The sequence below is a fragment of the Lepus europaeus genome, chromosome 14 (genome assembly GCF_033115175.1).
Source record: "Lepus europaeus isolate LE1 chromosome 14, mLepTim1.pri, whole genome shotgun sequence".
NCBI lineage: Eukaryota > Metazoa > Chordata > Mammalia > Lagomorpha > Leporidae > Lepus > Lepus europaeus.
In genome coordinates this window covers 21,839,657-21,851,594 of record NC_084840.1, presented here as the reverse complement: position 1 = coordinate 21,851,594, position 11,938 = coordinate 21,839,657, and the positions used below count along the sequence as shown (strand labels likewise).

General features: G+C 45.3%; 1 protein-coding gene across 1 annotated transcript; it reads left to right on the top strand.

The window, feature by feature from the left end:
• Positions 1–355: 355 nt before the first annotated feature.
• Positions 356–7,415, top strand: YOD1 (YOD1 deubiquitinase). The gene is made up of 2 exons (XM_062210256.1): positions 356–993; positions 1,870–7,415. Exons 1-2 carry the CDS (start codon positions 651–653, stop codon positions 2,571–2,573), a joined length of 1,047 nt encoding a protein of 348 aa, XP_062066240.1. The 5' UTR covers positions 356–650; the 3' UTR covers positions 2,574–7,415.
• The last annotated feature ends 4,523 nt before the right edge of the window (positions 7,416–11,938 follow it).

The window sequence follows — 11,938 nt, the reverse complement described above, 5'->3', positions numbered from 1 at the left end:
CTTCACCCCCCGACCTGGGAGCTAAGGCGTCCTCCCGAACGGCTCGACCGTGTAGCCAGCTGCTCTTTGGGCGAGCGGCAGCGGCCCTCCCCGTGCCCGGCCCCGGGTTTTGGGCCCACAGCGTGCAGAAGGGCCACCTGGCCCCGCACTGTCACGTCGCCGTGACACCCAGCGCGAGTCTCTCCGCGCCCCCGCGGGCACCGAAGGCGGGGACGCGGCCGGCTCGGGGTCTGCCCGCCCGGGAACTGCACAGGAAGCTCGACGCCCTCCCTCCTCCTCACACCGCGCCCCCCAGGCTGGGGCCGACCGCCTGCTGCCGCGGGGACGGGAGGGTCGGGCTTCCGGCCTCGAGCCTCCGATGGCGTCCGACAGCCCCGCTGACTCACTGGCCATCGCTAGCATTCCGAGCCGTGTCGGGCGGAGGCCCCGGCCTAATCACTGGCCGCCGACATTCCACCCGGGAACTCCTTCCCCGCCCTCTTCCCGCGCCCTTATAAGGCCGAGTCCAGGGGTGCTTTAGGGATACGGGGCGCCTCCTCGTCCCTGCAACACCAGCGGCCACTTTAAGGCAGGTCGCGCTCCTGCAAGGGCCGAGGCGGAAGCCGCCCCCAAAGTGTCGCGAGAACTGTAGCCCGCGCCGACTTCTCGCGATGTTTGGCCCCGCGAAGGGTGGCCATTTTGGAGTCCACCCGGCGGCTGGTTGCCCCGGCGGCGTCTCGCCTCCTGCGGCCGCCACCAAGGCTGGCCCCGGGGGTGTCTGGCCTGTGGGCGGCCAGTCCGACACGATGTGGCGGCTGCGCTGCAAGGCCAAGGATGGCACCCATGTTTTGCAGGGGCTGTCCAGCCGAACCCGGGTGCGAGAACTCCAGGGCCAAATTGCCGCCATCACCGGGATCGCCCCCGGCGGTCAGCGAATCCTCGTCGGCTTTCCGCCCGAGTGCCTGGATCTCAGCGACGGGGACACCGTTCTGGGGGACCTGCCCATCCAGTCAGGTGAGGGGTCGGAGCTGGGACCAACGGGAAGGCCTGAGGGGCGCGCGCGGGGACGGAGACCCAGGCAAGGCAGGTGGCTGGGGCGCTGACGGAGGCCGGGCCGAGTGTCCGGCAACTCCGTGCCTTTACGCAGGGCTGGAAGAGAAGCCCAGAGCCCAGGAGTTCGCCCTCCCCGGCCTGCCTTCTGGGCTTCCCTGAAGCTAGCTCAGCCTTGTTTCCCCCGTGCATCCGCAGAAGTTGGAAAAGGTAGGGCCTGCATCTCGGCCCTGAGCGCGCTCGTTCCCGGCGTCGCTCTTTGGCCAGCCGGTCTGAAGGGTCCAGGGTGCTTCCTTTGGCTTTCCTGGTTCGTTTTTGCAGTCCCCCGCGTTGAATAGTTAAGTTTAACAGGTGCACGCCTCGTAGAGTTGGCTTGTCAACATCCGCGGAGAGCTCTTTCAAGTCCTAACCGACAGTAATTATTTGTGTCCAGTGTTAAAACTTGAACATCAACGTTGTAATTAAAAGCTTTTTGTTCTTGGATCCGGGACCTTGTAAACACCAGCGGGGCGAGAGAGGCCAAGTTTCAGGAGGGCGAGAGCCCCCTAGCGGCCGGTCTAGGGGACGCACCCTCCGGACGAGGCTTCGCAGGCAGTTTTGGTATAAATGTATCTTTTTAAGGAAGTGTCGCGGTGTAGGCCTCTGGCTTGGCTTGCTTGGGATGCAGCGTGAAGCCTGTTCTGTTTTCATCTTTGTGAACATTCCGGGTCAGGTGTTTCTAGTGTTCCTAGGGGCAGCAGTGTTCTCCATCGTAACCCCAGCTTCTGTTTGTAATTTACAGACTTGGCTAACCTCATCTGTCATTTCTCTGCAGTTCTGGATCTGTTTTATTTTTAACAGGCGACATGCTGATCGTCGAAGAAGACCAAACCAGGCCCAAAGCTTCACCTGCATTCTCAAAACACGGTGCTCCTAGCTATGTCAGGGAAACGTTGCCTGTGCTTACCAGGACTGTGGTCCCAGCAGACAACTCCTGCCTCTTCACCAGCGTGTACTATGTGGTTGAAGGAGGCGTCCTGGATCCAGCTTGCGCCCCTGAGATGAGACGCCTCATAGCACAGATCGTAGCGAGCGATCCAGACTTCTACAGTGAGGCCATACTGGGAAAAACAAATCAAGAGTACTGTGACTGGATCAAAAGGGATGATACTTGGGGAGGAGCGATTGAGATCTCCATCTTGTCTAAATTTTACCAGTGTGAAATCTGTGTAGTGGATACACAGACGGTAAGAATCGATCGCTTTGGGGAAGACGCAGGGTATACCAAAAGGGTCCTGCTAATTTATGATGGCATCCACTACGACCCGCTGCAGCGAGACTTCCCGGATCCAGACACGCCGCCTCTGACCATCTTCTCCTCGAATGATGACATTGTCCTCGTACAAGCACTGGAACTAGCAGATGAAGCTAGAAGAAAGAGACAGTTTACCGACGTCAACCGCTTCACCCTGCGATGCATGGTGTGTCAGAAGGGGCTGACTGGACAGGCAGAGGCAAGGGAGCATGCCAAGGAGACAGGCCACACCAACTTTGGAGAAGTGTGATCTATGCATGATGAGGGTGGAAGCCTACTACCTCACAGATCCAGAAGGCTCTGGGTTTTCCAATAAGCTATTCCTGACCCTAAAGAACAAAGGACACAATGCTTGAACCACACCTTGAACTTGAAACCACTAAGACACTGAAATTCCTTGTTAAGATTAAAATTAGTGTGCAAGTTTACAGATGTGTGTCTACAGTGGTGATGCCTGCCCTCTTTCCACGGGGGTGACAGAACAGGTGGCCCCCCACCTGCTGGAGATTGAGTTTCAGTATTACAAACTAGCACCCGCAGCTTTCACCCGTAGAAGAAGAGAACACCACATTTCGAGTAACGTTGACAGCCTCTTGTGAGGCCCGGACGTGTACCAGTGTCTCCAGTAATTGAGTCCTTTTAACAACTCTGAGTGAGTTAATAGTTTCTAAATTATGAATTGATTTATCAAACGAAGAAACTCAGAATTGTCAAAACTGATTTTATATTGCCATCTGGTAGACTTTTTCAGTGTGTACTGAACCACGTCTGAGTACATAACGAGCAGTCTTGACAGGGCTGAGTACGTTCCTAGAGAATGTCGCTGACAGCAGGAGCGCCAGTGTCCTGCTGCGGATTGCTGGTGTGTGAAGTAGAATGTATGAGGAAAAGGTGCCTGAAGCAGCTCCCTGCGGCTTCCAAGGACGTCAGCCTCGTGTGTCAATGCACTTCCTGTGCTGGTCTTTGTCACGTTGGGTACAATTTTAAAATTAAGCAGGGTAATTTTTTTTTTTTTTAATCAGAGTTCCTTGAAATTCCAGTATTTGACTTTTGCTTTCTTTACATAAAAATTTGGAGGGATGTAATTTCCTCAGCTTTTTGTTAAGAGCACTTCCTCCAAAAAACATCTTCATCCAAAGTGAGAATGCTATGCTTCGGCTTGTGTTTTACAAGACTTTGCATACCTAAACAGTGTTTGGTGTTGTGCCAGCCCTGTCCCTCCACTAACACTCTTTTGAATAATTCCATATTTCTGCAAATTAGCACTTTGCTTAATCTGTGATCTTGTACTTTGAAACATTTTCAAAGTAATTGGGATAATGCTGTTGAATGAATTTGTTTCTCTTCCAAAATATGAAAGTTTTAAAACCCTTGCCTTATTCAGCTTTCTCTGACTTCTGCTTCTTCCTACTTGCGTAGATGTGCAGCCATTTGCTTGGCGGCCTGGTCGCTGAGGCACAAGGCATGCCCTCTGACACGTGACTGCACTCCAAGATCTTCCACATAAGATTTTCTACCTCTTTTCTTAATTCCTATGAAGATCAGGGATGCTAAGTTAGAGTTTGTTATGTATTATCTCACACCATGTGAAGAAGCTTAATGTTGTGAAGTTAGTTTTGATGAAGTATCTCTTAGGAAACCTATGGTATACTCTAAAGCACTTAATATCTCTTCAGCATATAGTCTCAGCAGATGTTTTTAGAATTGAGTTTTACTTTTAGCATTAACACTCGGTGAAGGTGACCATGTGAACAATTTAGGGGGAAAATACTTGAAGGAACAATTCACAAGAAATGATTCAAATCATGAAATGAGGTTGCTGGAGTACCTCTTGAGTGCATATCTGTTTTAGGTATTATAAGTTATTATGGTCAGTATAACTAAAAAGTGTTTCATTTTCTATTTTCTGAGCCTTAAAAATAGCACTTGTGAGCTTACAATAACGTTTGGCAATCATGTTACATGTGAATGAATATGGTTGAAGTTCTGTCCCTATCATCTGGTCTAGATGATTTTTGTATGATTTTTATTTTCCTCAAAAAAAGATGAAATTTAAAAATATACTTTATGAACATGCCACCAGGTGACATTGACCCGATTGAGCTTTCTGCATCGTTAGTCACTAAGCTGTCTTCCCTTTGCCATTTCCGGAGCCACATTTGATAATTGCTTACTGAAATTTTAGATCTAGAAATTGATTCGTGCAACAAATATTTATTCAGTATTTTATCATGTTGCAAGCATGGTTTGATATGTTTCCCAACATAAATTTCTCGCTTTAAAATAGAGTAAATATTACCTACAATGGATCGATTCAGCAAATACAAAGGAAAGAAATGGAGCGAGGATATTCGACAGCAGTAACAGCCCCTGCCCCCAACCCCCGCCCAGGGTCTTAAGAGTTTTGATCACATATTGTTAAGTATTCTTTTGGGGGATCTTTCTTTGTCTGGGTCAACTAGGTTGTCCAGTCACCAGGTGAACCCTGATAGTCAGGTCACTTTAAAAAAATGACTTTTTAAATTATTTACTGAAATCGGTCGTTGGTACTGTAATAGTGTTCTGATCATGGAAAATTCGAGATGAAGCGTGATGTGCAGCCTGTGCGGTTGAGTTATTGAGAATGTGAAAGCTTCTGCTCACGCTGCACTGAAGCTTATGGTCCTGGCAGCGTTTAGAGTCTTCTTACTACGCTTATTAATATTCCTTCAGTTTTTGGGTGCCATACCAAAAGAAAAAAAAATTTCCTTAATTAAAATGGACCATTTTCAGTAGTGGAAGAAACAGATAGAAACTGCTCCCCACACCCCAACCTGTCTTCCATTCTCTTATCTTTGAATTCAAACTTAGAATTATTGCCATGAAAGTGCATTCCTAGACAGAGTGCAGGTCAAATTCATGTCCCTTTGGGGGCCTCGTGATGTGATAGCCATGTGAAGACAGCAGTATGTTGTGCATCTTGTGCTCATGGTTCATTGTTGATTTCATGTTCACCATGAAAGAGAAGTGGGTGTAGTCAGGTGGCGGCATACCCTTGAAGCTTGGCTGCTGGTCAGCTTGGGTCTGTTGTTAAGAATTAATGCAGTCATGCCACTTGATTTCCATTGAAGTTCAAGACCCAGCAGAATCATAAACAGGAATTAACATTGCATTATCTATGTGTTTATACCCCTAAGTGCCCATGCCAAACTTGCTTATCTAGCTTATTCCTTCGGGGTGTTGCAAGTTGCTCTAGCTAAACATAGTTTTGTGTGTCTTGAAAAAATTAGAATGGAGGAGTATGTAATATTAAGCAACAGAGTGGCTTTTGTTTTTTTATTTTTTGTTTTTGATAAATCAGGTGGCCTTCCTAAATTCACGTATTTTAACATTTACATTCTTTCATCTGTTGACACACATTTATTATTTACAGCACTTTAAAAACTATGAAATAAAAGTTTACATGCTAGCCCTCCCTAGGGATCTTGTTGACGACATGATACAATCGTGAGCTGTTGGCCATGAGCTCTTACTAATCCACCGTCGTCATCTGTGGAGGTATACCGAGTGACACATTCAACATTCTAATGTTTTGATAACCACAGAACTCAGTTTCAGTAACTCTTAGCATGATCTGTGTCCTAACACTAAAATGTTATGACTACAATGTGGTTGTCCATTATCATTCATTGTGTGGTGCAGTATTCAAATTTGTCCTCTGCACAAAGATGACAACTTCTAAAAGATTAGATTCTTAAGCTTCTTAGTTTGTTCCTAAGCAAACTTACTTTAAGGAACCTAATTTTTGAATCAGGCCTTAAAAGTCATATTCAAGTAACATCGTTGTGAAGTCTAAAGTAAAACACTTGATTTGATTTGAATAAGCTAAATTTATTAAAGATGTTTTCTTATTAAGCATTATATTTCACATTTAATCAATGTAAAAAGAATGTGAAACTTCCCTGATTGTGGGAAAGTGTTCTGTTTTTTCTTCTCCAAAAAGTAGCTAGCATTTTATTTACAGTGCTGTGAATATGTGGCTGAGAAAAGTTGTTAGGGTGATACTGACTAGTGAGGTCATGAGTTAGGTCCTGATTCATGTGCATTTAAAGGACGCTGAGAACCCTCCCCTGGTATCTCCAGAGTGAAGGGTGAAGCAGAAGAATAGAATGCCATTTAAAAAAGGAGACGTCCAGAGACTGTTCCTAGTCATGAATTGGGCTTTTCAAGCAATGCCTTTCTGTCACCTTAACCCTTTCACCTCCATTTTTGGGCACAGAATGTAGCAGGGCCATAGGTGTAAAAGTTTGCCGTTAAAGTATAAAACCATAAATATAAGCATTTTGCCATGATACCCTTTATACTTAGATTTCCAAAAGTACCTACATGTAGGAGTTTAGGTACAGTGAAGCTATGCCTTGGTCAAATTGTGGGTAAGCAGAAGTGTTTAGAATTTCTACTACGATTAGATGCGTTTGACTTTTTAACAGGTATAAGATATGTAGTTTAATTATAGCCCATAAGTTACTTAAAGGACCAGGGGACCTAATTCTTGTCATTTTCCAGTTTTCATTGGTGCCATTTAAGACTCCAGCTGTTTACAGGAAATAATATACTTAGCAAAGTAGGTTTTTTCCTTGAAAATTTTTGAATTCAGCTTAAAATATAGAGTCTGCAGAGCTTGTCCAGTGACAGAGAATCACAACTGTCCCGTGGTTGCTGTATTGACACGGTCAAGGCAGGGGCTCCCAGAGCCGGAGGAAAACCACACGAAGAGACCCATCAACTAGATCGAGAGCTGTAGAATGACTCAGAAAAGCAGTAGGGAGGGAAAAATTAACAACAAGGTTGTTTCTCTTGGCCTAAAAAATATATTTTTATTAACAGAAAATTGACAGTGTTTTCTTATTTAAAAAAAAGTGTTTTGTCTATTTGCCAGCATTTTTTCAAAGTTAATGCACTGCTGCTACCTGGAAGATGTCTAATTTCATTTTGTGCAACTATTATGTAATTTTGCTATTGTCATGAAGATGCATTGATTTTATTTATAAGGTGTATGATTTTAGATACCTGAACGCTGTATGAAATGACTTGTTTTAAAGGAATAAATCAAATGAATACATTGTTGTTTGAGCATATTGTGTGTTCTTGGCAGAGGGCCAGTGGACAACTACTACACTCAAGTTATCTGTAATCAAAATAGTGTCTTTGACTTAAATGCCAGAATCTGCCAAATCCTGCCCGAGGTGGGTTCTAATGAATTAGAAGCTGAAGGGTTTTTCCTTTTTTTTTTTTTTTTTTAATTCATTTGAGAACTTCCATCCACTGGTTCACTCTCCAGATGCCTGCAACAGCTGGGGCTGGGCTGGGCCTTGCAAAGTCAGGAGCCAGGAACTCAACCCAGGTCTTCCATGTGGCTGGCGGGGATCCAGTCACCGGAGCCATCGCCACTTCCTTCCCGGGCTCTGCATCTGCAGGAAGGCGTGAGGAGCCAGACTCGGGTATTGAACCCAGGCACCCCGAGCAGCAGCATGACACCTCAGCCAAACACGCCATCCTGCCTCTCTTTAACACCAGAGTGCACTGGAAATCTCCTTTCGTTGAGACGATTTTTCTAAATCGGTTCCTGAAAGTTAGCTTTCAGTGTCTGTTGCTGAACAATTGGCCAAGTGGAAAGGCTGAGTGTTCCTGTTTAGATAAATTTGTGTGAACATAGCAACATCTCTGAGGTTTATTTGATCTTTGACAATGTCAACATTTAAACATTCATTTGAAACAACACTTTATTAGGATTAATTAAACTACTATTTTCTTTCTCATTGAAAGCTTAAAGATTATGAAAGTATAACCATAATACTGCTGTCAGTCTGTGCACCAGGACAACCAGTCCACCATGTGGCTTATAAAGAGTACCGTGAGCTTGTGACAGGATCCTGTTGAACAATTAACGAGGCCCATAATGCAGTGCTTCTCGCCGTTGGTCATCGCATTACCCGAGGACATGTTAGAAGTGCAAACTTTCACAAATCAGAAGTGCAGACACCCAGCCATCAGTTTGAGAAGCACACTTTTCAGCACATTAGCTTGGAGAGATGTCTGATGACTTAGATCAGTCTTGTATCCTTGGCTCATGCAATTCATTTCCATCTGCCTACTTAGAGATAGTTAATGTATTGATAATGGAAGTCCAGGAAAGACTAGTACAGTGACAATTCAAAAAGCATGTTGAAAAACCCTGACATTGAATGCCCATAAATGTAAAGTCTAAAACAATCCGAGTCCAGCATGAAGAAAACCTGTCTTTCAAGCTGACTTGATGAAGATGTAGCAATAACACTTAATTCTGATCCCACCAGGGTGACATGGCGTGGATTGCAGAAATAACTGTGTCTTAACAGTTACAAGATTGGAAACTGAAGCCACAGTGTTAGTCCTGTGCAGTGAGGGTTTGTGTGTGGATTTTACAGTTAAAACAGGGTGTGAAGCAGGGTAGATGACTGAAAGCTGGAACGAGACAAGATCACAGATCGACACGTAGACTAACCTCCAATCTGGGGAAATGTGTGAGACAGACTTCACTCCGTGTTGGCAGAGCCCATGCTCACTGACTGCTAGGGTGCTGCTCTCAGGCTGCGATCTGCAGTGTGCGTGGTTCACGGGGTCCATCTGTGGGTGGACCCCGGACTGTGACTGCCGTCCCATTGTTCTGCTTCGCTGTCAGAAGTGCTGGTCCAGCATCTCAGCCACCCGTTCTGAAAGGCGGCCCCTGGTACTGGGCACACCACAGCAGGCCTGGGTTGTCATTCCTGATCCTTCCCTGCTTTTTGGCCACCTTCAGTAGCAGGAGGGATCTTCTGAGTTACCCAGTCCAGCATCGCTGGAAATGGAAGGCCTCACAACACATTGTAAGAATCAAAGGAGTGGGGTGGCGCTGTGGCGTAGGTGAATTCTCCACCATCCCATATGGACACCGGTTCAAGTCCCGGCTGCTCCTCTTCTGATCCAGCTCTCTGCTATGGCCTGGGAAAGCAGTAGAAGATGGTCCAAGTACTTGGGCTCCTGCAACCCATGTGGGAGACCCAGAAGAACTCCTGGCTCCTGGCTTCAGATGGGCCCAACTGCCCAATGGTAGTTGGCAGCCATTTGGGGAGGGAACCAGTGGAAGCCTTTCTGTCTCTCCCTCTCACTGTCCATAACTCGACCTCACAAATAATAAAAATCTTAAAAAGAAGCAGCTACCATAAAATTTGTAAAAGAATATTAGAAATTGAAATATCAACTTTGAAATTATTGTTAACAGTTTTTCCATTAACAATGGAGAACAGGAGTGGTAAGAATTGCCAGAACTTACATAGAACTATCCAAAAGGAAAAGGTACTTTTTCAAGTAGCCATGAAAATTTCTTGCACAATTCATTTCTATCCTATTAGAAATCTATATTGACTTAAACAGAAATGTGTCCTTTATCATGGAGGAAGAATCATTTTTTAGAGCATGTTATATGGGCTCTTTCACGGAGTTGTCTGTCCTAATCACGGACAGAACTTTTCACTACTAAAATTCCAAAGCCTGCTACTATGACATAACAGCTTTGCCTTGGGGTTGATAAATCTTCCTCAGTGAATTACTTCCCCCAGAGTCTGAGTAGTACTAGGAAGTAAACTGTTTAAGTCTTCTAAACATAAAAGCTAAGCAACACTTTGAATTGTGATAGCTAACTTAGCTGATTAGAAAAAAGCTGAATTCTAACTCAGCAATCCTATTGACTCCATGGAGCACCCCCTTCCCAAAAGAAGTTCCAGAATTGGTGATGTTAGCATTTCTTGAAACCAAAGTAGAAAAAAAAATACCTTAAGAGATGGTGGATTGTCTAGTTAAGAAGCAGTGAGACCTCTCAGATCTCTTCCACTCTGAGCAGCTAAGGGTTTACCACATCCTCTCCTGGAGAGGGTAAAACAGGTCTCTGTCCTAAAGGGGTGAAGTGAAAGTTTGTAAACTGCACGTTGACAATGATGGCCTTCCGCCGTTAGGCTCCTAGACTGCTTGCTGCCGGAAGTGTACTGTGCAAGCAGGATGTCGGAAAATCCTTCTCTGAAGAACCTTTGAGGATCCTAGCCAGGCCAACAAAAAAGACTAAACATGCTGACGTTAAAGATTTCCCAAGCCAATGGCCCTGCAAGATCACTCTGCAGTATTGTTCACAGTTAAAATCAGCCCAGTCATGCCACAGAGCTCTGTGTTGCCACATTCTTAAACTTGAGTAGATAGCTACGAATACTCAGACATCTGAAGAGATCCTTTATTAAAAACACAAAAAGGCTGGTGTTGTGTAGCAGGGTAAGCTGCTGCCTGCGATGCCACCATCCCATCTGTGCACCTGTTCAAGAGCTGGCTGCTCCACTTCTGATCCAGCTCCCTGCTAATGAAATCAGCAGAAGATGGCCCAAGTGCTTGGGCCCCTGCACCCACGTGGGAGAGCTGGAAGAAGCTCCTGGCTTTGGCCTGGTCCAGACTCGGCTATTGTGGCCATTTGGAGAGTGAACCAGGAGATGAAAATATCTCTCTGTGTCTGTCTCTCCTTCTCTCTCTAACTCTACCTTTCAGATAAGTAAATGCATTTTAAAAGGGAAAGGGACGGAAAATAGAAAAGATTTTGACTATGATAGAAAAAGCAATTAAATTTTCAGAGAACAAAAAAATTCTTGGGAATTAAAAATGCAACAGCAGAAAGAAAAATGCAACCGAGAGCAGTAAAGCAGAGAGGTGGTGTTCAGAAGATCCAACACCCAAATAACAGAAGCTCCAAAAAGAAAATGGGAGGTAGAAACTCATCAAAGAAATCAAGAAAATACCCCTGACTGGAGGGTCCTGCGTTTCTAGAAGGAAAGGATTTTCTGAGTGCCTGTCACAGTATGTAGATCTGCAGGAAAAATCATCATATCATTGCAGCATTATTCGTCATAGCTAAAATTTAGAGACCCAGATACCATGGTGAGTGTCCAAATAAAATGTGATATGGCCGCACAGAAGAATAAAAAGAAGGTGAAGACCTGATGGATGCTAAAGTCTGAATACCTTGATTTTTATTTATTTATTTGAAAAAAGTTGCAGAGAGGGGAGAGACAGGTCTTCCATCCACTCATTCACTCCTCAGATGACTGCAGTGGTGGGGTTGGGCCAGACTGAAGTCAGGATCTTCATCTGGGTCTCCCAGGTGGGTGGCAGGGGCCCAACCACTTGAGTCATCTTCCCGTAATTTTCCCAGGCAATTAGCAGGGAGCTGGATAGGAAGTGGAGCAGCCAGGATTGAAACTGGCACCCATATGGGATGCCAACATCACAGGCAGTGGCTTTACCTGCAATGCCACAACACTGACCCCTGAATGTACTTTTAAACACTATCTTAAGTGAATGAAGCCAATCATGAAAGAGCATACATTATGTAATTCCATTTACATGCACAACGCAGAACAGACAAATCTACAGAGACAGATGGTTGCCTAGGGCTGAGGGAGTGAGTGGAGGATAAGGAGGAACTACTAATGAGTAAGGGGTCTCCTTTGTAGTGATGAAATGTTCTAAAGTTAGATTGAACTTTGTACTCTAAATGGGTGAGTTTATTATATGTAGATCAAA

What these genes read in the sequence shown, in the direction of transcription:
- YOD1 (XM_062210256.1), top strand. Translation starts at nt 651, where the DNA reads ATGTTTGGCCCCGCGAAGGGTGGCCATTTTGGAGTCCACCCGGCGGCT. An exon ending in GGACCTGCCCATCCAGTCAG is followed by an intron (nt 994 to 1,869) that starts GTGAGGGGTCGG and finishes TATTTTTAACAG; the next exon opens with GCGACATGCTGATCGTCGAA.